The sequence below is a fragment of the Neovison vison genome, chromosome 1 (assembly GCF_020171115.1).
Source record: "Neovison vison isolate M4711 chromosome 1, ASM_NN_V1, whole genome shotgun sequence".
Classification (NCBI taxonomy): Eukaryota; Metazoa; Chordata; class Mammalia; order Carnivora; family Mustelidae; genus Neogale; species Neogale vison.
In genome coordinates, this window is record NC_058091.1 from 99,630,619 (window position 1) to 99,657,625 (window position 27,007).

At 40.8% G+C, this 27,007-nt stretch overlaps 1 protein-coding gene across 3 annotated transcripts in view; it reads right to left on the reverse strand.

The window, feature by feature from the left end:
* Positions 1-697: 697 nt before the first annotated feature.
* Positions 698-27,007, reverse strand: part of KLHL31 (kelch like family member 31) — a 76,036-nt gene continuing 49,726 nt past the window's right edge. For all 3 annotated transcript variants that reach the window (XM_044252977.1, XM_044252968.1, XM_044252985.1), the window contains 3 exons: positions 19,632-19,746; positions 7,159-8,363; positions 698-5,463 (listed from right to left, as the gene is read on the reverse strand). In XM_044252977.1, coding sequence (XP_044108912.1) covers positions 4,731-5,463; positions 7,159-8,330 — 1,905 coding nt within the window. In that variant the 5' untranslated portion in view covers positions 8,331-8,363; positions 19,632-19,746 and the 3' untranslated portion in view covers positions 698-4,730. The remainder of the gene's footprint in view (positions 5,464-7,158; positions 8,364-19,631; positions 19,747-27,007) is intronic.

Genomic DNA, 27,007 nt, shown 5'->3' on the forward strand with positions numbered 1-27,007 from the left:
GGAATGTGGCACCAGCTTGTTTCTGTGTGGGGGCTTTCTAGTCTCTTTTCATGATAACAGAGCTTGGAGAAGTTTAAGAAAAAGTAATTGCTGCCATTTCGAATTTTCTGGAAAGGACCCCCTCAACTGAGTGTTACTCTTTAACTGCTAGATGAGATTGAAGATTGAGCATCTTACATGGGTTACGCTTCCTTTGCTCATCTGGAAGGCGAGGTGGAAGAGTAAGGTGGTGAGAGTTTGCCGGGACACCAACACGATTTCATTTCCGAAAATGCAGCTTCATCGCAATGATGACGAACCCGAGTCTGCGACCGGTCAGCTGTGGTCAGGGCGGGAATAAGGCTAGAAACCACCACACTTTATCTGTGATTTCTAAATGGTCAGGGCTGAGAGAGACCAAACGTAGGCTTTTGTCTGAGCCACAAGCAAGTCACTACTTTTTTTTTTTAAGATTTTATTTATTTATTTGACAGAGAGAGATCACAAGTAGGCAGAGGCAGGCAGAGAGAGAGGAAAGGAAGCAGGCTCCCTGCTGAGCAGAGAGCCCGATGCGGGACTCGATCCCAGGACCCTGAGATCATGACCCGAGCCGAAGGCAGCGGCTTTAACACACTGAGCCACCCAGGCGCCCCACTACTGACGTTTTATACATTTTTCTTTTACTAGTCTGCAAGCTGTTGGAACAGCCCTTCAATTATTTGTCATCTCTTTTGTTGTTGTTGTGTTTTGCTGAGGTGAATCATCATGAAAACTAACTCAAGGAGGAAACCAAGAACCCCAACCATCACACAAAGGACACTTCAAAACCACCCACATCTGATCATTGACTAAGCTCTCACTGACTACAGCTTTATTGATAGTGATAAGGATACAGATACACATACATTTTAGTTTGTTGTTCCTTATATAATACCAGAATGTTTTAAAGAAAGAATTTGTTTTGTTTCGCCAGACTTTGGTGAATAAATACAAAGGTTTTTTGTTTGTTTGTTTTTTAAAGGAGTGCCCAAGACAAGTATTTTTTTCCCAAGTTCTCTGGGAGGGAAATTTAGGTGGTCTTTACCCTCTGAATGTGCTGGAGGGTAAATCTTTAATATTTTAGAATCTTTAGTTCTTATAATTACCACAGAGGAGTGTTGAGGTAATTATGCTGTAGTTTTTACTGGTATGAAGAGACATACTGAAAAATAATTCCTTGTAATGCTGTCTTGTACTAGAAAGCGTATTCATCAGTGGCTCGGATGAGGACGGAGCTCATTCAGAGAACATTCATTCAAAAGAGAATGCAGAAGAGTCCTTCAAAGAAGATTACATCAACATGTTTCTTTGTAACTCGGGGGAAAAAATGAAGTGATTCCAGTTTGTCTAGTATCTTGGATCAATTTCTGAAGATATTTGGCCAAGATAACCAGCAAAAAATTGGTCTTTTAATACTCACGTATTTCCAGGGAAGCCTCTAGTTACATGCATGTTTGTAAAATATATTTACTATAATTGCTGCTCTGGCTTAAATAGGAACCATTTAGTACATTTTCACTTCCTTCTTTCCCCAGTTACACCTCTTCGCTCCTAAAACCCCACTACCATCGAATCACTGATTAGAATTATATTAATCTGCACCATCACCGACCTTCTATACTTAACCAGTTTTACACCGGAAGAAGTAAACACGAAACTCATTCAAAGTCACTTAAAGCAACTAGTGCACCAGGGACAACAGCGAAGCACCAAGAGTCTAACTCAAAGCGGACAGACTACATTAAAGTCTTGCTTCCTCGAGACTAGCACATCAGGAATCTGGCCCATTCAGAAAAAGACAGCTTATCCCTTCAGCAGCTGGGGAACTTGCTCCTGCTCTGATGGATTGAACTGATGCTTTTATTTAATCGCAGGACTTGGCGATTACAAAATACACATTACAAAAATTATATGTACTTTCTTTCAGAAAAATAAAAGGAGGTCCGGAGTTGGATCCTGAGGCTGGAAGTGTAACTAAATGTAAGCTCGAAACACATTAGAAATGACATCGTTTTCCAGCTGGGAAACATGGACAAACCGTCACATGTTCTAGGAGCAATGGCTCCAGCACACGAAACAGGACACACGTTATTTTGATTCTCTAGACCTCTATGTCTTTCAGTTGTCCGTGAGAGATGTTCCAGGATAGGACGCCACCCATTTCTCCCACCCTTGTGTTCCACCCTCCTTATCAATTTGCCATGCCAGAAATCCCAGGATTCTAAATTCATACGGTCTTTATTTATTGACCAAACTGTTGAGGCAGAAGATAGAACAGCGACGCACCCGGGAACCTGGTAAGCCCCGAAAGGTGTGTTTTCGGAATCTTCAGATAAACAATATGGAAAATATGTTACATGGCCATTTTAAATGATTTATCCAGAGCTAACATGTCTTCACTCTCATGTCTAGAAAGCCACTGCCAAGTCTGTGGACAACCTCTTACCAAGCTCTGAAGGCTGAAGAACCCTCTCGTTTCAATCTCTCCTCATTCGTCCAAGATAAAATGTTACAACTGATTGATTCCTATTTCATTCCAAGCCTTAGGTCCTCCACGTCACAAAACCTCTAGAATCTCAATGGGAGACACATCTACATCAGGAATTATGCCTATTTGCCCCACTTGTGACCTGTGATCCACAATAAATCACCTTTCTTCCTTTCAAAATTTATAAGATACTATAGGCTGCTCAAGTGTACAAGAATATATTATATTTATACCAAACTAAAAGATGTCATAGCCACCCTCACATAGGTTTTGTTAGTTGTGGCCAAACTAATTTATTAAAAATGAAGTTTATTTTACCAAAGATCCTGCAAGGACAAAAATTATCTATAGTTAGTACGCTGATAGCTTAAGGGGCTCAATGATTTAACTTGTTCCATAAACTTGTTTCTTGTACAGCTTTATTCTCCAGTGTGGCCAGAGAATGAGTCAAGGGAGCAGGTGCCTTTAGACCTACTCCCTACTTGGAGAAGCTCCGAATGTTCTGTGTGGGGTGAGGAGACAGCCCAGTGTTTTTACATTAATAATGCCTTGTTCTTAGTTTACAGTGTTGTACGCTTTACCAAGTGTTACTGTTAAATATACATAGACTGAATTTTTCATAAGGGGCGATGAAATAAAATTGTTATTGATTGAAATAAAATTGTTCCACAAAGTGTACTATATGAATCACTTTTCACAGTTCAAATAAAATATTTTAAATATAAATATTGTAACTCTAGCAACAACCTAGCTACACAGGGTAGGAGAAATGGGATTAATGAAAACCCAGTTAGATTTCCGTACATCTCATGGTTAACCATTTAAATAGTTTTATTTTTCAAAAACCAATTGCACATAACCCATAATTGATAGGCCACATCTCCAAAACAAATAAACCACCAAAGAGTAGAGTGATTAATTGTAAGAAAGGAAAATATATATCATTTACTACAATCATTCCCTTGCTCTAAAACTTGGCAAATATGTAAGAAAAATGATATCCAGTGGATACATTTTAATTTGCAAAGCTAATTTGGAGCAGATGAAGTTAAAACATATAGAACAGAAGGGCATTATTATGTCCATGTGAAATGAATGTGTTAGAGTTTTAATTAGGAAATCAGGAGAATTGCTGTGAAATGGGAAACGGTGACATTTACCAACAGGAGAAGCCATTCATCCTGTTACTGCCAAACCTAAGAATTCCAAATGTTCCCTTCATTCTCATCCATATAAAAAATGAGGGAAATCAAATTATTGCTATCAGTCGTATAATCTACGGGATATATAAGCTTTAAGTTAATAGTCCTTACAGCCATAGTTTTATCTGGTGTTCTTCTTGGGGCATATATTAGGGTCAAGGTTGCATCTTTTTAGGGTCAAAGTAAGACTGCCATGATACTGGCAATTCCTTTAATAGGGGACAAAGGTTAAAGTGCAAATACGTCCAGGAGAAACAACAAAATGACTGAAATTTACAAAATTTACACCATAAACTAAATGACTAGTAGCTTCTTCTTTGAGAGCAAGTATTTTTCGATAGCAAATACCCTGGGGACTGAGGCACAGAATTAGAGAAGAATTAAGGGATAAACCAAAGGGATCAGTGTGACAGTCCAGGGAGGAATCCCTGTTACTCTCCAGTCAAACCTTGTTTTAAGTTTTAGAACTTTATCATGGGACGCCTTTCAATATTCTTTACTCAGTCGCGTAAGGGAAAAGAAACTGTATTTAAACGTAGAATTTAATCTTTATGGATATAGATGGACTTCCATTTTAAAATAAAAGCTATAACTGAACACTTTTAATTTCCTAAAGAAAAAGACGAGAGAAGAAGATCAACTTTCGTACCTGAAATTGCTTACTCACATAAGCTTCATGTGTACTAAAGGTAGAAGAAAAATCTCAAATGTGGGTGTAACCGCTATCCACGAAGGGGCCATGCCCCGGTGGGACGAGTGCCTACGACGAATTCTGTCTGCCACCTAGTGGCCGCTGAAATAAATGGTTTCTTTTCTTTGTTGGCCAGGGCCCCGTCTTTTGCCTTTTTTTTTTTTTTTTTAAGAGGTAGATTACGCCCGCCCTACCAGGAATTCAAAACTACCAAGACAGACGCCTCTATACGGCGTAAGATACAATCATTGTAGTAAATGGTACGTATTTTCCTTTCCGCGAACCCACGAACGCCTGTTTGCCCTTCCTGCGTCCCCGCAGCTACCTGGGCTCAGATACTGACTGGCACCGAGGACACCGAGCTGGCTCGGGACTCCCGGGTCACGCTGTTGGGCATCGAGAGGGTGCAGCAGGACACGCCCACGGTGGCCTCGGGCAGCTCGTCGTCCTCCGTCCACTCGTTGAGCTCCGGGCTGAAGCACTGGATGCACTTCTTGTACTTCTTCTCGCCCTCGTTCCAGCCCCCCAGCAGGTAGGCGCGGCCGTGCAGCGCCGAGGCGCCCGCGGTGCTCACGCCCACCAGCAGCGGCGCCGCGTAGCTCCACTGGCCGCTGGCCGGGCTGTAGCACTCCACGGTCAGCACGTCCACGCGCTCCCCGCGCGGCCCCAGCTGGCTGCCCCCCATCACGTACACCCGGTCGGCCAGCGTGACCGCGCAGTGCCAGCCTCGCGGCGTGCTGAGGCCCGGCAGCTCCTGCCACGAGTCGCCGGTGGGGTCGTACGCGCACACGGAGCGCGAGTACGCGCTGCCGATGTAGCCGCCGGTCACCAGCACGCGGCCGTCGGCGACCGCGCTGGCGTGGCAGCAGCGCGCCACCTCCAGGGGCGTCTTGGGCTGCCACTGATTGGTGGCGGGCACGTAGCACTCGAGCGAGGCCAGGCTGCCTTCGGGATTGCGGCCGCCCACGGCGAACAGGAGCCCGTTGAACACGCTCAGGCTGAAGTGCGTGCGCTTCTGGGTCATGTTGGCCAGGTGGATCCAGGTGTTGAAGCGGGGATCGTATCTGAAAATGGCAGAGCAAGTGTGACAGCCAGGTTGGCGGCGGCCAGGGACCCACGGGACGCCACAACCCACGGCGGGGCCACGGTGACACTCTTCAGGCAGGGAGGCTACGCTAGGCACAGAACGCACTTCCTCACCAGCAGGCTGGGGTTTGTTTCTCAGCCAGTGAAGTGTGACGAGTTTGCGACTCCCCCCTCCTCCCGTTTATAAAACCGTTGCCTTTATCGGGCCTCTTGGAGAAGTCCCCACAGAGGCCACTCGTCAGTCCTCTTCTCCCGTACTCCCACATCATGGGGGGAGGGGTGTGTTTATGAGACGGGAGCTTGTGGGGGAGGCAGGTGGAAGCTGGGTATCTGTGGCAATCAGAAAGGGAACCCTGCCACATTTAAGTCAGTTCCACGCATCTTCAGACACCAGCCATCCCTGGCTCATTCTTACTGCTTAATTAGATAGCAGTTGGCTAACTGGACTTCTCCAGGTCTGGCAGACCCCTGGCCATTGGAACAGTAAAGCTACGTCACTCAACCAAGTCTTCTATCTGCTTAGAATGAGATCAATGGAACTCATGTCCAAAAGCATCACCAGAGTCTTAACTTTCGATATTTCTCTATTTTCTAGCACTTATCCATAGGTAAGATTTTTCAGTTTAGAGATCTGTCTTTTCAGTGTTTGACATTAGTTATTATAACTACTGAAACCAATACTGCAAAAACGGTTGAGTACCCAACAGAGTTATCAGCAGGAGGAAAATAAGCAGTCCTAGAAAACCTGTTTTAAACTGTTTACGTAGTTCCAAAGCATTGTAAACACAGACCTCCCTGCAATAGTTTGATGTTCCTTCATTTTTGTCCCATTTAACCTCCAAATCAAAACTTAACTATAGTTATAAAGGGCAAAAATCAGTTAATTGGATTCATTTAAATGACACACAGACATAAAATAATAAAGGGTATTTTCATGATATGCTTTATAAATTTTTAGATCTTCCTCATCAGTTATGATGAGGTATATCGTTATACCACGATGTAAGCATGACTTCCTGACATTTCATATATATATGAAAGTGTTTTTATTATAAATATACACAGACAACATGGCATTCGAATTCCATTTTCTGAAGGATATATTATACCCTAACTATTTCTACATGCATGAAAGAAATTGACAGTTTTTATAGAATTCAGTCTTCAAAAAATATTAAGAATTAATGACCTGCCACATTTTAAATGATCTCATTGTATTTGCCAATTATGAATCTGACAGTCATCAGTAATAGTCATTTAAAAGAAATTCTGTATTATTTTGACCTTTCTTATTACTCAGTGTTAAAAACTAAATTTGTACCCAGTTTGTTTTCAGAAAAACAGTGTACTGTGAAGGGAATGTTACTATAAATGAGAGAATATGAATTACCACTCACTTGTGGTATAACTTGTCTGGGTATCAGATGTCTTACATGTAAGATCTGAATAACCACATTTTCCCAGCTCATTTCATAGGCTTATTCAGAAATCTGGAGTGCATTTTATATATGCATATAGTTGATGTAATGTGGACTTTTGTACATATGTAATGTGGCATTATTGATTTACTGAGCCAATGAACTAAGCTAACAGGCAGGACTCATTTACTTCTATGTCAGAGCAATTTCCTCACAATACTGAACCATTTCAGTTCCTAATAAAGGATCAAATACCTGCAGAAATTGCTGACTGCATGCTTGGCTTGGTTTCTAGCATCATTCTGGTCTTCTCCACCAGCCACATAAAGAAATCCATCCATCACAGCCACACACTGATTAAAACTCTTGGCTGGCATTTCTGTAAGCTTGCTCCATCCATTTTCAGGGTCTCTGTATAGGATGTCTCTACTAAGGGACTTCTCCGTAAGGCCTGGACGTCCCCCAACAGTGACGAGGACTCGACAGCCCCCACGGATTCTTGTGCGCCTAGACTGCAATGTGTTTTGACGATATGGAAGTAAGTGGTAGTTCATAGCATCTACAAGAAGTTTGTGACAATCAGCGTCTTGCATCATTCTTGGTACAGACTGAACGTAATTGACCAGGTCTTGTGCAGAGATGGTACCAAAGCGGATGTTGCTCAGAAGATCTGCAGCATATTTCACTCTCTTTTGGTCAAATTCTAACCATTTCATTGCAATCTGGAATGCTACTATTTCAGAAGGCAACTGTAAGTCATCATCTATGAGAAGTTCATTAATTTGCTCAAATGTAAGTTTCAAAAACTGATCTGATTCTGCAAATTCAAGGAAGTTATCCCGGATAAATTTTTGGGCTGCTGCTTTGGCATTTTTCAGGGAGTATGTTTCAGCAATGTTAGCAATGTACATGCAGTTCTCAACACTCATCTCTCGTATCAGAAAATCACTGCACATCTTTACAAGGGTATGGATCTGAAGATAGACAGCAGCAGAGATAATGCTTCCTATAGTATACAAAGAGAGCGTCAGCTTTCCAGTATAGGCATATGCAATGACAGTAGCCAGGCCCAGCGGTGAGATATCGTTGAGATCTATCCTTTGGGTAGATGGGTCTTTTTTTAGGATGTTGTAGAAGTATTCACTGCACGAAGCCATCACTGACTTGTGAACATCAAAGGACTTCGTTTTGGTGCCAATGACTAGGTCGCAAAGGAAGTTCTCCTGCCTCATTTTACTTAAGCCTTCCAAGAGGTTGGGGCCATAAGAAGCATCTGTTAATTCAGAAGAAAGGCAGCTAAAGCCATTGCCTCCTTCTAGGAGCCCATTCAAAGTGTTTAGTTTGTTCAGAGGGCTATCTTCTACGATTATGGTCATCTCATTAATATCTCCTTTGCTCTTTTTTACAGTCTTCTTTTTGGGGGCCATGTTGGCAAACACACTGTCACAGGCAAGATATTGCTAAAAAAAAAAAAAAAAAAAAAAAGCATGGTTTTATTTTAACAGCTCTTTGGACTTTGAAATGCTACAATGAGAAACCGTTCTTTTCCATAATAGTTTTTAAATGATGTAATGTAGATTAAACTTCAAAAGGGATTTAAAGACTTATATTAAACTAAATGCACATTTTATTGAGTTTACTTCAGCATCAAGCACTGAAGACAATTCTAGAAAGATTTATACTATCAAATTTGACCTCCCAGTAGCTATACTGCCAAGTCATTTTACTAATTTTTAAAAAATTTTTATAAACATATAATGTATTATTAGCCCCAGGAGTACAGGTCTGTGAATCGCCGGGTTTACACACTTCACAGCACTCACCATAGCACATACCTTCCCCAATGTCCATAACCCCACCACCCTCTCCCTATGCCAAGTCATTTTATACAGCAGAAATGACCAGATAGTCTCTGATCTAGCTGTACAGCAATTACAGAATAGTAGTTAAACATCACGTGAAGGGCTTAAAGATTAAAATTCTAAAGTTTTCCTCAGAAAAATACTGAAGTTCAGGAATCCATATAAAATATGTGTGTGTGTGTGTGTGTATATATATATATATATATCAGATTTTTTATTTATTTATTTGAGAGAGAGAGACAGTGAGAGAGAGCATGAGCGAGGAGAAGGTCAGAGAGCGAAGCAGACTCCCCATGGAGCTGGGAGCCTGATGTGGGACTCGATCCCGGGACTCCAGGATCACGCCCCGAGCCGAAGGCAGTCGTCCAACCAACTGAGCCACCCAGGCGTCCCATATATATATATATATATATATATACATATCAGAATAAATATGGAACTTAAAAATCAATGGGTAAGGACTTGAAGCGATACATTAGTTCAACTGATTTCTACTCTCTGCAGTCACTAAAATAACATCCAGATGGATGAAATTGCTAGATCACACTCACACACACAAAACTAGAACAAAGTAGGTTTTTGTTTGTTTTAATTTTAGGGTAGGAAAGGCCCTCTTAAGCATAGCCCAAAATCCAGAAGTCATAGGGAAAAGACTGAAACATCTGAATACAAACAACAGCAGCAGCAACAACAAAACCCCACAACTTCTATAAAACATCAAATGTTTAAAAGACAAGCATTGATAGTGAAAGATGTTTGTAACATTCTTGACAAAAGGTTAACTGACATGTTTAAAGAACTCCAACAATTAATTAATAAGGAACAGGTAATTCAACTCAAAATTCTCAAAGGCTGTGCCTAGGAAACTAGGTTGTTCACAGAAAATAAAATACAAATATTTGATCAACTTATTTTTTTAAAACTAAACTATAATCAGGGAACTGTCAACTGAAACGCAGAGATCTTTTTACTTTTTGGTGGACACATTTTGCTTATCAGATGGTTAAAATATTTTTTAGTGTTCACAATAATCAGATTTTGCTGTGGCACTCCCCATGCATTGTTGATGGGAGTAAGACTGATACAGTCTTTGCTTTGACATTAAATCTAAGTGTAGGAATGTGCTCATAGAGATATATCCTCATAAGGACATATTTATATGGATTCTATATACGTATGGTTCTATATATAATAGAACCATTTTCTATTGTCAGTGTTATAAATATTTGAGCCAGTTTTGTTCATGTGTTTGTTTTTAGAGAGAGAGAGAGTGAGTGCAGGTGATCAGGGGAGGGGCAGAGGGAGGAAGAGAGGGGATCTTAGGCAGACTCCATACCCAGTGCAGAACCCAATGCAAGCTCAATCTCAAGACCCTGAGATCATGACCTGAGCCAAAACTAAGAGCTGGATGCTTACCCATCTGAGCCACCCAGGCGCCCCAATATTTGTATGAAGTGGTCTGACCCTTTAAGGCAGCTCTAAGCAGCTTTAGTATTAAACAGACTTGAAATATATTAAGTTTAGCAAATATGCAGAACCTTTAAAATACCATTGATTAAATTGTTTTAGAATTTTTCAGAATACTGAGCGTAGTTATCAGAAGATGTTATACTTGGACTTCTCAATTGATTTTACTTACAGTATGGTAGCATTTACTTTTTTGTGAGACTATTCTTTTTTTTCTTTTTCCATGTTTAAGATTATAAAATCAGGGGTGGCTGGGTGGCTCAGTTGTTAAGTGTTTGCCTTCGGCTCAGGTCATGATCCCAGGGTCCTGGGGTTGTGCACCCCATCAGGCTCCCTGCTCCATGGGAAGCCTGCTTCTCCCTCTCCCACTCCCCCTGCTTGTGTTCCCTCACTCCCTGTCTCTCTCTGTGTGTCAAATAAATAAATAAAATCTTTAAAGAAAAAATTATAAAATCAGTATGCGTAAATTCAACAATTCACGGTTTGGTATATATTATTTCAGATAACTGGCTATGCTTACACAAACTTGTATCTGCACATTTTTGAGCAGTAGTGTGCTGATAAACCAGCTCTCTAAGGAGGCAAGGGATTGGGGGTGGTAGTGGGGGTCGGGGGAGAGCCCTTATTTGTAAGGTGTAAATTTCTTTGGTGCAAATACACTCATTGTAGCTGATTTTAAAGTGTCTACTGTTTAACAACCAGCCTGTCAAATTCATGAAAATGTAACAACTGCCTCCCATGAGCCAATATAAGTCACTTCCAGCCCCTCTAGGAGAACTTGCATCAAAGCATTTTTATGCTTTATTATTGGGCGGTTTGCTTTGTTCGGCTAGCAGTAACTAATGGGTCTCCTTCCAGATTGCTACACACATAAATTTACATCATTCTTTTTTAAAAATTTTATTTAATTTTTTTTCAGTGATCCAAAATGTTTATGCACCACACCCAGTGCTCCATGCAATATGTGTCCTCCTTAATACCACCAGGTTCACCCCACCCCCCACCACCCCCCCAAACCCTCAGTTTGTTTCTCAGAGTCCACAGTCTCTCATGGTTCATCTTCCCCTCCGATTTCCCCCAACTCACTTCTCCTCTCTATCTCCCAATGTCCTCCCTGTTATTCCTTATGCTCCACAAGTGAAACCATATGATACTTGACTCTCTCCTAGTCTCCCATACTAAAGATACAAATCTTTAAGCCATGCTTCGACTGATGGACATTTAGGTATTTCGGTGTTTCATAGTTTTCTTGAGGGGTGTGTGTTTGTATGTGTATGTATCTCTCTTAAGTCACACTGCTGAGTTCACCCTGAAAGGTAAAACCCAGCTTTGGTCCCCCTTGAAAAACCCTTCAGTTTAATTATGGGAAAGTATGTTTAAAAATTCTATAACCTTGGAAGGTGTAAATTCTATAACCGTGGAAGAAGTAAAGCAAGTGGGTGGAAAACAGAAATCTATCCCTTTGCCAGGGACTTTGTCTTCCTCATTAAGCTCAAATTGTCATATTCATATTCATATTTGTCTACAAACTACAGCCCATTTGTCCTTCCTCATTCTTTCTTGCAAGCAATGACAGATGCAGCCTTACCTTGTGAAACAGATTTCCAACCCACCATCAGTTTAGTCTTCAAATGCATTTGACTTAGGTGGCAAGTGTCCCTGTGATGGACTTTTCTGGAGCAAATTTTAAATTTTAAAAATTTAAAAAATTTTGTTCAGTTATCAGACACCTACTGTTGTGTGGGCAGCATCATGCTGGGAAGGATGGAGCCATATGATATGTAAGTTATGTGAGACAGACAAGACAGGACAAGTACAAATCAATAACAAGTAACTAGGGAAGCACAGCAGACTTTTTTTTTTTTTTTTTAAAGCATCAGTTTTTACCATATGAATAGAAGCACCCATGTGTCTTTGGGAAAAGCCTTGTCTATTTTCCTGGAAGAACCCCTTTGGAGATGTTTCTATTCATGCAGATGTAGGGCTCATGACCACTCCTTATTTTGAAGGCAATCCTGACCTTGAGGAGTAACATAAATAGTTTAGACTGAAATGGTAAATATTCTGTTTATCTATCGGTAAATGATTACAGTAGTCCCCTTTTTATCTGTGCTTTTGCTTTCCTTGGTTTCAGTTACCTGTGGTCAGCTGTGATCAGGAAGCAATGATCCTCCTGACATATCATCAGAAGGTCAGTGTTAGCCTAATGCTAAGTCACAATGCCTACACCATTCCTTTTATCTTCTTATCATGCAGGCATTTTATCATCTTCTGTCCCCGCAAGAAGAAGCTCTGTTCTGAGCACGGAACAATAGGATATTTTGAGAGAGAGAGAGACCACGTTCACATAACTTTGATATAGTATGTTGTTATAATTGTTCTATTTCATTATTAGTTACTGCTGTTAATACCTTACTGTGTCTAATTTATAAAATAAACTTTATCACAAGTATATGTACAGGAAAAAACATAGTGTATCGAAGCTTCAGAACTATTTGCAATTTTAGGCAGCACCAAGGGGCTTGGAAGGTGTCTCTGTGGAGAAGGGGGACCTCCTGTTTTCCTTGGTAGAGTGCAGGGTGGTATTCAAATATTCAACAACTGATAAAACATGGCACCTACTAAATAGTACGGATTCACAGGCCACAGGTCTGGAGCCGGGTTCCAGAGGCTTCCCTGGAGGACTCTGTGTAAGTCTTCAGTTGCTGGATAATAGTGGGGCCCAGGGGCTTCTCGGGGAAGGATGGAAGGGTGGAAGGGCTTCAGGGGGAGCTCAGGGCAGCAACTATTTGGCTGTTTATTAGCCTATTTACCAACTCTGTACAGAAGGATCTCTTTATTTTAACAACTGTATACCGTACTCAATCATTCTTGTCCCAGGGACAGGGTGTAATTCTGAGGTGTCTGGAGAAAAGAGAGAACCTGGCCTTGACAATATAGCGATATGATGAGGCCAAGGAGGCAAAGGGTCAGCAGGGAATTCCAAAGGAATCCAAAGGTGAACTGCAGGGCCAATAATATATGATTTCCAGTTTCAAATCTTCCTTTGCTACATTGTTATTCCCCTATATCACACATAATTGGAGCATCCTCAAGTATCCTAAATTAAGTTTGATAGATTGCTGACTAGCTCACTCTCTGCCTTTAGGAATATCATAATATTGTTGGGAAAACCCCACCCTCTGAAGAAGAACCACTTGAGTTTAAGAAGGAGCTCTAGGGAGTGAGGGTTCAGGGGCATGGATTGGAGGGGGTAGGGTGAGAAGTAGGGGAAACTATCCACGGTCTGTAGGGAATATAAAAAACAGGATAATTTCAAAGAGGAATCAAGAGTTGGAAAAAAGAAATAGCATAGCATGAGTCCCCCAACCCTTAAAAGATTTTGGGGTGCTTTTGTGGATTTTGATTTTAGGGGGGTTTTTTTGGATGGCTTTTCACCTAAGAGCAGACTGCAATTGGTACTTTACAGGGCAGCAACAACTCCAACAGAAAGTATTGCTGCATTGAAGAAGCAGAGGGTTTGGGGCAACCACATCCCCTGGAAAATGAGCTGGGAATTCTGGGCAAGAGAGATCCCAAAAGGGGAATGAAGGAATGAAGAACATCAGAAATAATAAATATCTGGATGCATATAAAAGACTCTGAACTTCTTTAAAATTCATATAACTCTTCAAAGCAAAACTGGTAACATCATCTCATGGGGATTCTAACATTTCTGGATGTAGCACATATGATTATTACAGCATAAAGGATGGGGTGATGGTAAGTGAATCTTACAGTTGCAAGGTTTCTATATTTTATGTGAAGTAATAAGTATTAACTTCTATAGTTGTGAGAGTTTAACTGTATATCGTAATCTCTAGAGTAGTGCTTGCCAATAGAGATATAACATGAGTCACATATGCAATTAAAAAATTTCCAGTAGGAACATTAAAATGTTAAAAAGAACCAGGTGAAATTGATTTTGATGGTAGAGCCATGACTCAGCATGGTATGCATAGACTCAGGTAGCTGAGTCATGAAGGAGACAGTGGGTGGGCATATTAGGCCAATATATAAAGGATGGAGACAGTGGGTGGGCATATTAGGTCAATATAGAAAGGATGTTGGATGCTGAGAAGAGTTTGGACTCAATAAATTCCTTTGTGATCAAGAAGGATTACAAAATCTGCAGGAATGGAGAAGACAATATGAGGCCCTAGGGGAATTGGTAGTTCTTCCAGTCCTTCCTTCTCTTATTTCCTGTTGCCACTTTTTATTTTCCTTTATGTACGTGTGGGTATGTATCTATATATATATACACACACACAGTTGACTCTTGAACAGCCCAAGTCTGAACTGCATGGGTCCACTTACACAGATTTTTTTCAAGAAGTATATTTTTGGAGATTTGCAATAATTTGAAAAAAAAAAAAAAGGATGAACCATGTAGTCTAGAAATATTGAAAAAATTAAGGAAAAGTTTGGTCTGTCATGAATGCATAAAACATACATAGATACTAGCCTATTTTATTGTTTACCACCATGAGATATACACAAATCTGTTATAAAAAGTTAGAATTTGTCAAAACTTAGGCATACAAATGCTTACAGACCACATGCATGGCACCATTTATAGTTGGGAGAAATGTAAACAGATGTGAAGCTACAGTATGAAGTCATAGCTGCATAGAAGCAACAGTGGTCCATACTACACTACCTAAGAATGTGGTAGAACTCACTGGTACTATTGCAGTGAGCTCAAGTGTTGCAAGTATTCTCTCAACATGCTGTGTGACCTTAATCTTCTCTGCATAAAGAGTTTGTTTCCCCAGTAACTTGTGTATGGCAGTAGTTCAGTTTTGGGGGAGTCAAGTTATATTCTAATTTTTTATTATGGAGGAGGCTGGCACCCCAAACCTCTGTGCTATTCAGGGGTTAGCTGTTTATTATGGATATGTCATTTTATTCTGTAAATGTTATTTTAAATAACATCAATTGATTCAATTAATTTGATTTTAATATTATTAACATTTTCAAAGATTTTATTTTCAAGTAATTTTACACTTGATGTGGGGCTTGAACCCACAACCCTGAGATCGAATCACATGCTCTACCGACTGAGCCTGCCAGGTGCTCCTATTAAGTAATATTTAAAACAATATTTTAATATATACATTTTTAAAATACGAGAGGGCTTTTAGAGCCCTTAAAATCACTCTGTAGACTATGGTGAGTGCTGTGAAGTGTGTAAACCTGGCTACTCACATACCTGTACCCCGGGGGTTAAAAATATATTATATGTTTATAAAAAATAAAAAAATTTTTAAAAATCTGTAGAGGTAAGTGTCTTTTTTAGCTCTAGGGGAGGCAGAGGGAGAGAAACAGTCAGGTGATCATTTAACAGACAGAGGGAGAGAAACAGTCAGGAGACCATTTAACAGACCACGAAATCAGAGCCTACATTCCACTTCCTAGTGGCCATATTTTCTCAGATATGTTCGCAAATTCAATCTTTCTTTACGAGTGCTGCCACTACATCCTTTTCCTAGGTGTGCACTTTGGAGGTGAGGCTGTCTATCCACCTGCCCAGGTGTTCTTAGTCTGTGTCCTCTTCCTCCAATCAGGACTCCACAGATGCCTCAGAGAAACCTGAGGACCACTCACCCCTGTGAAGCTGGGCAAATCTAGAGTATAACCTGGACATTAAGTAATAAATTTTGAAAGCACCCCATTCTTATTGATTCCCTTATATATTAATTCAGAGTTGGATGATAATTTTTGTTATTTTATTTTATTTTTTTTAAACTCAGTGAGTGCCTTGTGGCCAGCTGCTCAGGGATTCTCTGGGCTTGGTACCTGGGCAGTCGCCATGGCTACCATTGGTGGGGGTGGGGGTGTGTGGGGGTGGGGGGGTTGTAGGGCTTTGACTGGGGTCGTGGTCTGGGCTGCATGGTGAGGAGCACACAACCTTGCTGAGGTGCCCATGGCTAGCAGAGTTTCAAGATTGTTTCTCTGTTTTTCTTACAGCACAACAGGCTTGATTCTCCCTCCCCACCCAGCTCCAGTGAGCTCAAGGGTGGGGGAGCCCTCCCAATGGGGGGGATGAAAGAAAGGAAGAACCATACACACTCTCTGAGACCATTAGAGCTTGCACTTTTCCCACAGCCCCTGCCACAGTAAGACTGTTGCTGGAAAGGGGACCAACTACAGCAGGGGAGGTTGTGTAATGGGGTGAACAGCTCTTTAGAAGCACTGCAAATCCTTTCCTGTCCTTCCCTTTTTGGGTGAAAGAAAAGACTTTGGACAGGGTGCAGAGGGTTATAGAAGGCTCCCTATGCTTCCGAACTATGCCTTCATTCTGTGCAGAACACACAAGAGAATTGTTTTCTCTGGTCACGGACACCACAGCCTCCTTCCTCTCTCTGCTGAATCCAGGATTACCCAGAACAGTCTCTTGGGTTCCTGGAAGAGCTGCCCATTCACAACTAGATAGAAGGGTAATAGAAAGGCACCTCCATACTCTCCTCCATTGTCCACCACAGACCTTGGCTCCCGTGCCATTTCTACTACGATAGTGTCATACATTCGACATCCAATAAACAGCTGGGCAGTGATGTGAGCCATTGTATTTTTCATCACCTTTTGTATTTGCCAAACTTAAGTACATTAATAATTATTCCTAAAAATAAGTCACTGAGCATGAATCCATATTATGTATTAATTGTAAACTGTTACCTCTGCTTCTAATTGAAATAATAATTATATTAATTTATTAATTGAGAACTGTGTGCGGAGCCCTGGGTTTAATATTTTACATGACTTTATTATGATTATTTTTTTAAATTTAAGCACCACTGAAATCTGAAGAGATGGTTATATTATGTTCATTTTACAAATGAAGAGATTAAGAGTCACAGAGACTTTGAAAACATACCCAAGGCCACACAAGCATGCAACCCATAGTGGAACAAAGACTCAAACCCAGAGTGAGCCCTGACCACCGTAATCGTCTCCCTCAAAGGCAGGGTAGGTTAAAAGCTGTAGCAGGTTAAAAAGTTAGCTCTTTCCAGCATGAGAAGAGAGAGACTGAGTGACGCAGACCTAAGGTTGTCAAATAAAATTTGGATATAGAGAACATGAAATGGTTCTTTGTAACGCCAAACACTGAAATAAAAAGGATTGCCTTTTTGAGTTTAAAATAAATCGGAGGATGAAGTAAACCTGTGGATTTCTTAATTCTGTTATAGGTAGTAAAGACAGAAAACTCCCATAGGTTGAGTAAGCCAAAAACAGAAAGAGGTTCAAGGAGATTCTGCATGAATTGGTTGCTCTGATCAGAGCACAAAGCACTTCCTTTTAAGTGTTGGGTTGAATATGAAATTATCAACCCAACCCAATTTGTTGTTTAAAAACAAATATTTATTCCATATGTTTTAATTTAGCTAAAGGATTATGCCTGGCTTTTATCTAAGTATACAGAAACTATGCACAAAGTTAACTACAATTCCATTCACCAAGGCTGCATACAGGACACAAGGATCCAGTGCTAAAACTTTTGGTTTGGGTTTTATTGGAATTTCAGGAAAACAGCTCTTTCTCTTCCTAGTCTTTTGTGTGTTTGTGTGTGGGAAGGGGTGGTTGGAAATGTAATTTTTCAGATTCATGTCTCTCTGGTTGTCACAGAACTGGAAATCGAGTTTTAGTGTTCTTTTTGCTCTAACCATCTAATAGACCTATAGCAAAACATCAATGAACTAGGAATTCGGTTTAAACATCTATTAGATGGGGATATGTGTAACTTTCTCTTCTAAAACTTTACACAGAGTTAAGAATAAACAGCTGGCTTTTGCTGCCAGAACTGTCAAAGTCTGGTCTGGTATCTCTTCTCCCCTCAATATGTTTTTTCAGAATCCTACGATCAACTGTATCAGATAGAGACACACCATCTGGGACAGGGGATTCTTCACCTAGGAGGCATGCAGTGGGGTCTAGGTTGCCAGATTTAGCCAATAAAAATACAAGATGTCCAGTTAAATTTGAATTTCAGATCAACCATGAATCATATTTTAGAATAAGTATATCTCTCACACTATTTTGGGACATGCTTATACAAAAAACTGGTTTGTGGTTTATCTGAAGTTCAAATGGAGTCTTGGGTATTCTGTATTTTATCTAGCAGCCGTGCTCTGGTTTGCTTTTCAAGTGAGTCCATGAATTCCATGGAAATTTCTAGAATATTAAGAAACATGTTACGCATGTGTGTTTATGTGTCTTTTTTCTGAGGAGCGGGCCTAGAGCTTCCTTGAGGTTCTGAAAAAGACCCATGACCCAAAATAGACCTAGAACCTTTGGGCTGAGGACAGTGAAGACAAGAAATGGTGATGGAATTCTACTCTCTTTGAGGAGCCGGCAAGTCCCTGTGGAGGCATTACCCTAGAGAGAAGCTCCTCATGGCTTGACACAGCCCTCAGATGCAAACCTCTACAACTGATTATAGAAAAGAATTGTCACTTTATATTTAAGAACATTCTCTTTTCGGCCGCCTTCTCTCCTTGCCTCCTGGGAGAGACTCTACACAAGGCAAGCTGCAAAGCCATGTGTGTAAAAGTGTCACTGTCACTCTCATGCCAGAATGAACTGGGATCCCAGAACGGGTCTTTGCCAAAGGGGCGAATCAGCTGTGCCTTTGCCCTGTCCTGTCACATTCCAGTCGCTGCATCTGTCCCAGCTCATCAGCACGGACTCCGGGAATAGAAACATTCCAGCTTCTGCCACTTGCCATTTTAAGTGAAGTCCGACTTAAGGGGGGGATTCCATTTCACCGTTTCACTTCTAACGTAAAACTGAGGTCAGGATAGCCAAAGGTGCACATTAAGAACAAAAACTCATTTTATGGTCAAGTAAAACCTGTGTTCTTTTTATAGGGGGAGTTTCTATGTTGCCAATATGGATATTTCTGGGTCTTTAAGGAGTTCTCTGACTTTTATGTTACCGATTGAATTAAACTGGTTGTATTTCATCTAAACCTATCAGGTACTGAATGTTTACATGGTTCCTGATAAAAATGAAGACGGAATTCAAAACTTTGTGAACAAAACCTACAAATTTTACTTTGTCCCTCCTTTCTCTATAAAGGAAGGTGAACATGTTTTAGGCTTTAGAGACTGAAAATTATTCATGGAAATGACAAGTCATTTTACTTTTTAAAAGCAGCCCTCTCAACGCATTTCTGTTACTCTGACATTCTTCTGATCTCTGGCATTCCTTACACTGGGAGAGAATGTGTTCTGGCTCCCGATTTCAGATCCCGTACATGAGCCGTGTGGTCCGGCTATAGACTGCCTGTCAGTGGCACAGCCCCCCTACCACGAGCACACAGATACCTCCACCCTCTCCCACCCACCCACCCATACGCACCCTAGAATCTAGAAGTCAGGAATTGGAGATCGTGGTCCCAGCTCCTTACCCTCTTGTGTGGTGTCGGGATGTGTAATGATGAGTTTTCAGCAGGAGGCTCCTCTTGGGAAGCAATCTGTGGGGAGAGAGAGGGAGGGAGGGAAAAGGAAACTGCAGTGGGGAGCCACCAGCAGCCACCTGATGAGTCCCAGCAGCAGCAATTTTTAGAGTGACCCTTGCTGTCCTACTGGATGAGGCATCAGAGCCCACGCTCCCCCACCCAGAGTACAGTCCCCTCTCCCTCTTTGGCCTTCAACTCCAGGCCTCCTGGGGCAGAGGCGGGGCTCTGGTTGGTGGAGAGGGGTTGGGTTTCTTGGCCTGCTCAGCTGTTTAAACAAAAAAATAAGTAAGTCAAGAGTCCGTCAGTCTGGGTGCAAGGAAAAAAATTAATTTGGTGGGAATTGAATGGTTGGAAGCAGGGATATCAGGGTACATACTTGGTAAGAAGAAGGGAAGTTGGTGAAGAAAAAATTAGCTTCTAGAAACGTCAATCCCCTGGTCACCTCAGGTCCTCTGAAAAGATCGAGTTTATAAATAGGCTGTTCTTTAGAAGTGGAGCGCATGTTCAGGAGGACCAAGTGCTTTCTTTGGTACCTCAGATATGGCATCAACACGATTAGGGTCATGGTATAGTTGCACAGAGTGAGGTCTGGGACCAGTGCTTGACTCTCCAGTGATCCCCAGGGATGTCTGAGACTAACACACACTCGAGCACACGGGCAGGTGTAGAAATACCTACTTCGGCAACACTCCATATGAAAACAAACAAACAAAATCAGAGGATTACAACCGACCACAAGTTTTTAATAGACGCCAAGGATGTGAAGCGGCTGATAAGAGTTAATACTCCATATACACTATGGAGTATTATGCCTCCATCAGAAAGGATGAATACCCAACTTTTGTAGCAACATGGACGGGACTGGAAGAGATTATGCTGAGTGAAATAAGTCAAGCAGAGAGAGTCAATTATCATATGGTTTCACTTATTTGTGGAGCATAACAAATAGCATGGAGGACAAGGGGCGTTAGAGAGGAGTAGGGAATTTGGGTAAATTGGAAGGGGAGGTGAACCATGAGAGACTATGGACTCTGAAAAACAATCTGAGGGGTTTGAAGTGGCGGGGGGTGGGAGGTTGGGGTACCAGGTGGTGGGTATTATAGAGGGCACGGCTTGCATGGAGCACTGGGTGTGGTGAAAAAGTAATGAATAATGTTTTTCTGAAAATAAATAAATTGGAAAAAAAAAGAGTTAATGTGATATTAGACTGCAATAATGGAAAAATAGGTCCTGGAAAATTCATGTTATAATTATTTTTCATTTGTTGGATGATGTGTTAGGCATCGCTTTGCGTGTTGGCACACTAGGAAATTATTCTGCACCCTGAAGGAGTGGCGGGAACGAAGAGAACTTCGGAAGCTGTGACTGTTGGGACAATCTGAAGAAAATACTGAGAGAGGACTTACGATGGATGAAACACCTGTGGCAAGTGTATTGGGGGTTGTTGGGCAACAAGTGGATTTAGGGAACATTCTTATACCCTATTGTGGCCAAAATTGGGCCCGATGGGCAGATATTCCTGGGAAATTTTTTTTTTTTAAAGATTTTATTTATTTATTTAACAGACAGAGATCACAGGTAGGCAGAGAGGCAGGCAGAGAGAGAGACAGGAGGAAGCAGGCTCCCTGCGGAGCAGAGAGCCCGATGTGGGGCTCGATCCCAGGATCTGGGATCATGACCTGAGCTGAAGGCAGAGGCTTTAACCCACTGAGCCACCCAGGCGCCCCTATTCCTGGGAAATATTAAAAGTAAGGAAAGAAAACTCTGATAGCAACTGGCTCTTAATGATTAAAATGGGTCTTAATGATGAAAAGGAGCCAGTTCCTTATGAGTGGAAGTGGGGAGGTAAAAGGTGATGTAGGGACTCTCACTCCAGCTGGGCACTTGGCTTAGCTCATCCTTGATATAATTCCAACTCTAAGACTCTATGATGCCATATGTATTGGCTTCCAGACTTCCCAAACCTCTCAGCTCACTGGTTGGCATCTTAGTTACCACTTAGTCTTAAATTCCATTCAGCTTTTTAGCAGGGAAAACTCCTTTGATTTTTTTAAAAAAAAATTCTTTGTTTTCACACATAGCCATCCAGCTTCAAATGTGTCAGAAGTATATCAAAGAACTTTATTGTACCGTTTACAAAGCTAACAGAGGATCATTCCCAGGTGATCCTTCATGTTTCCCCCTCCTTGATTCCAGTCAAGGGCCAAGGCATTCAACTCTCTTCTTAGTAGTATGATAAAAATCAGTTTTAGATAAGTATTTATGATAATGATTACATGATTATGGAAAGGTCCTTCAAGAAGTAAGCAGAAAATTACTTGGGAACTTTATTAAAAATCAGTTTTGAGGGATGCCTGGGTGGTTCAGTGGGTTAAAGCCTCTGCCTTCGGCTCAGGTCATGATCCCAGGGTCCTGGGATCGAGCCCCGCATCAGGCTTTCTGCTCAGCAGGGACCCTGCCTCCCCACCCCACCGCCTGCCTCTCTGCCTACTTGTGATCTCTGTCTGTCAAATAAATAAATAAAATCTTTTTTAAAAAATCAGTTTTGATAAGGTAGGTCTGGGCTGGAGCCCGAGATTCTGTTTTTCTAATAAGTTCACAGGTGTTGCTGATATTGCTGATCTAAAGACCACACTTGGAGTAGCAAGGATTTAGAATGCTTTGGCTCCCTAACACCTGAAGGAAGAGGGTTTGTTGAAAAGGCAGTAAAAGCCATTGTATCAGAACACATGCAATGTTCTAATACCAAATCTACAAATCCACCAGGAAGAAGACTACAAGCTCTCTTTCTTTGCCTTGTTACAAGGGAGGAGCCCTCCTTCGAAAGCCAGCCCCCACACTGGTACTTTGGGTTATAAATAGAACCACCTTTTCAGGAACTTTGCTGTATCAGTTCATCCTACTCTTACCCAGCAACCCCCCTGCCCTGTCTCTGCTAGCCAATTTCTACCTCTGTTTAATGGTACACAAACTCTTCTATTTAAAACCAGTGCAACAAAAGAAAGCTTTCAATTTAGTCCATTTCCCCCTCTAGATGAGGCCGTATTTCTCTCCACTTCTTCAAAAGCAAACTTCTCAGATGTATTGTATGTATTTGTATCTGTAGCCTCTATCATGTGGCTTCCCATTTTCTCCTCAAATCAGTCCAACTAAGCTTCCCTGTTTGCCCCTCTACCGAAGGGCTTGTGCCAAAGTCATAAATAACCCTGGGTCGCCTCATTGTTTGGGACATTTGCCAGTGCTTGACCTTTTGGAATTACTTCACACAGTTGACCAATCACTTTGACTAAAAATTCTCCTTTCCTGTTGGTTTTTTTTTTTTTCCCAGTTGCTCTGGTAATTTCTTCTCATTCTCTCTTTCTAGAAGATCTTCAGTGCAACTCTTGCAGGTTAAAGGACTTCAGAGCCATCTTAGACTCTCTTCACTTCTCAAAGCTGCATTTGGCAGATGAGCTCACACATCCTTAGATATCTCATAGGGTCCTTAAAAATCATTATTTCCAAGACTCAAGTCATATTTTCCCTCAAAATATGCTCTTTCTACAGTATTCCCATTGTTAGTATACAAGCCATTACTCATCTAGTTCCTTAAAGGGTGGACTTGGCATCATCATTTGCCTCATCTTCTCCACCCTGCACCTCTGTCTCCTCATCTCATTATTCACCATGTCCTGCTATTATATATCTGTAATATCTTTCCCACTGCTACCATTCTGGTCCCAGCTATTATTACTTCTCACCTAGACCATTGTGAAATCCCTCAAAATGGCCTTCTTGTGTTCACTCTTGCTTCTCTCCAATCCATCCTTCCCACAATGTAGCCAAAGTGATATTTTCAAATTTCATCATGTAACTTCCGTGCAGAAAATTCAGTAGCTTTCTGTTTCCTCAGAATAGAGGCCCAAATCCTTCTCTGGTTTATAGTGCTTTTCAGTACCTGATCCCTGATTTCCTCTATAATATCTTCATGTTCCAGCAAAATCCATCCTCTCCAAGTGTCTCAAATATACCATATCTCTCTCTTGCCTTAAGGTCATCATACTTGCTCCCAAGATGCTGTCTATTTCCCCTTCCACTTCACAGTTCAACAATCCCTCACTGGACTATAAGGGCCATAAACAACAAAGGCCAGCACGCACTTATTCTTTACCAGGTACGTGTGGTAGGTAGCTTCTAGGATGATCCCTAAATGATCTCTGCTCCCTGCAATTCAGAGAATTAGATAATGTCTTAACTTTTAGCAACTTACTTCTAAATAATAGAATACCTTAATGTTGAAGGGATATGATTTCTATGAGTAGATTATGAAAGATTCCAACTTCCATCTTTAGAGCAGACTTTCTTCCTTGCTGGCTTTAATGAAGCTCAGTGTCCCACCTGAAATACCCAGGAAAGGAAAAGCCATCTAGGAATGAAGCCCTCAGTCGAACATCCCCAAAAGATGTGGGATCCCGCCAACCAACCCTGCATGAACTTGCAAGTGGGCCCTTCCTCAGCTGAGCCTTCAGATGAGACTTCAACTCTTGTGAACATCCTGGATAAGCACAGGCAGGTGGGTAACACAGTGCTGCCATCCCTGATCAAAGCCATTGGCTTGGAGATCATTTGCTCTATGTTGGCCAAAGCTCAAGAGAGTGCTTCAGTTAAAATCAAGGAGGGTGAAAATACTAAGGACTAGCTTTGCCCCCCGTCACCCTTGTTTCCAGCACCAGTGATCCCCAATGTGCACTAATGTTGTATTTTGAACACGTCAAAATCTGTCTGTTAAATTGTCATACATGGTGTTTGTGGCCTTGGCCGACATGAAGCTGTTCTCTGAAGTTTGCTTCTCAAACTGCACAGTGCTTTGTGTAGTACTTTGATTTCATGAAACAAAGTCTCTAGTTAAGCTCTTCACGGATCCCTGACCTACTGAAACTGTGAGATAATAAATGTATATTGTTTTAAGCCGCTATTTAGGCAGCAATAGTTAACTGATAACAGTACCCTTCTATGAGCTTTTCCTTATAGACTAACATAGTCCTCATAATATTTTTATCAGACAGGATCCATGTTTTGTAGATAAGGAAACTGAAGAACTTTTAACTTATCACAGAGCACATGTTGGTAAGGGATGGAGCCAAAATTTGGACCCACATTGTCAGGCTCCATGGTCTGTGCTTTTAACCACTTCATTCTGCATGAAGCAGTGACTGTAACTGATTTGTTGACAACTGTAGTCCCAATCAACAACACAAGATTTGACATGTACTAGTGATCAATAATTGGTTAATTCATTACTTAATTTAGAAAATTGCTAAATGAGTGATGAATAAATTTTGTTTTTGTTCATGCAAAGGAATTTTATAAGAGTATTTTCAGTATAATTGTTCCTTTTTGGTCTCAAAGGATTTTTCCATTTTGTGGTATGTAGTAACAGAATGGGCTACATGTTGACTGACTGAAAATTATAGGTGCATACCGACAGCATTTTTCACAGAACTAGAACAAACAATCCAAAAACTTGTAGGGAACCACAAAAGACCCAAACAACTGGAGCAATCTTGAAAAAGAAAAACAAAGCTAGAAGGATCAGAATCCCAGATTTCAAGTTATACTACAGAGCTGTAGTAATCAAAACAGTATGGTATCCATGCAAAAATAGGAACATAAATCAATGGAACAGAATATAGAGCCCAGAAAGAAACCCACAATTATATGCTCAAGTAATCTTCAACAAAGTTGGCAAGAATATACAATGGGAAAAAGGCAGTCTCTTCAACAAATGGTGTTGGGAAAAATGGGACAGCCACGTGGCAAAAACAATGGAACTGGAACACTTTCTTATACCATACACACAAATAAACTCACAATGGATTAAAGATCTAAATGTGAGACCTGAAACCATAAACATCCTAGTAGGGAGCACAGGCAGCCATTTATCTGACATTGACCATAACAACATCTTTCTAGGTATGTCTGCTGAGACAAGGAAGATAAAAGTAAAAATAAACTGTTGGGAATACATCAAAATAAAAAGCTTCTGTACAGCACAGGAAACATACTATACAATTAAAAGGCAAGTTATTGAATAGGAGAAGATATTTGCAAATGACATATCCAATAAAGGGTTAGTATCCAAAATTTATAAAGAGCTGATACAACTCAACACCCAGAGAACAAATAATCTCATTAAAAATGGGCAGAAACATGAACAGGCATTTCTTCAAAGAAGACATCTGGATGGCCAACAGACACATGAAAAGACGCTCAACATCAGCCATCATCAGGGAAATGCAAATCAAAACCACACTGAGATGTCACCTCATCCCTGTCAGAATGGCTAAAATTAAAAAAACAAAACAAAACACAAGGAACAACAGGTCTTGGAAAGGATATGGAGAAAAAGGAACCCTCATACACTGTTGGTGGGAATGCAAACTGGTGCAGCCACTGTGGAATCAATATGGAGGTTCTTCCAAAAACTAAAAATAGAGTAATTACATGATCCAATAATCTCACTGCTGAGTATATACCTAAAGAATACAAAACACTAATTCAGAGGGACACATGTACCCCTATGTTTACTGCAGCATTATCTATAATAGCCAAATTATGGAAGCAGCCCAAGTGTACATTGATAGATCAATGGATAAAGAAGAGGTGGTATGTGTGTGTGTGTGTATACATATTTTATATATATATATGATATAAAAATATGTCATATTATATATGATATATGAATAATGTGTATATACATACACATATGCAAATAATACTTATTTTATGTATATATATATATGTATATACATATACAGTGGGGTATTATTTAGCCATAAGAAGAATGAAATCCTGCCCCTTGCAAACAGCATGGATGGATCTAGAGAGTATAATGCTAAGTGAAACAAGTTAAGAGAAAGACAAAATACCAAATCATTTCATTCACTTGTGGAATTTAAGAAATAAAAAAAATGAAAAAAGGGAGGAAAAAAAGGGACAAATAAAAAAATAGCCCCGCAAAAACCAAACCCAACAAAAAAACAAAAACCCAGTCTCTTAACTGGGTTAACAGTTTGGAGAACAGATGGTTACCAGTTTGGTGGGAGAATGGGTGAAAAGGTGAAGGGATCACTATACTATAACCTGTATAACCATACCAAAATTAAAATAAAATAAAAAATAGGTGTATTTCAGAGCACAAAGCAGTGTAATATAAGCATGATGTAAGCCACATATGTAACTTCAAATTTGCTAGGAGTTGCATCAGAAAATGAAAAAGGGAACAGGTGAAATGAAT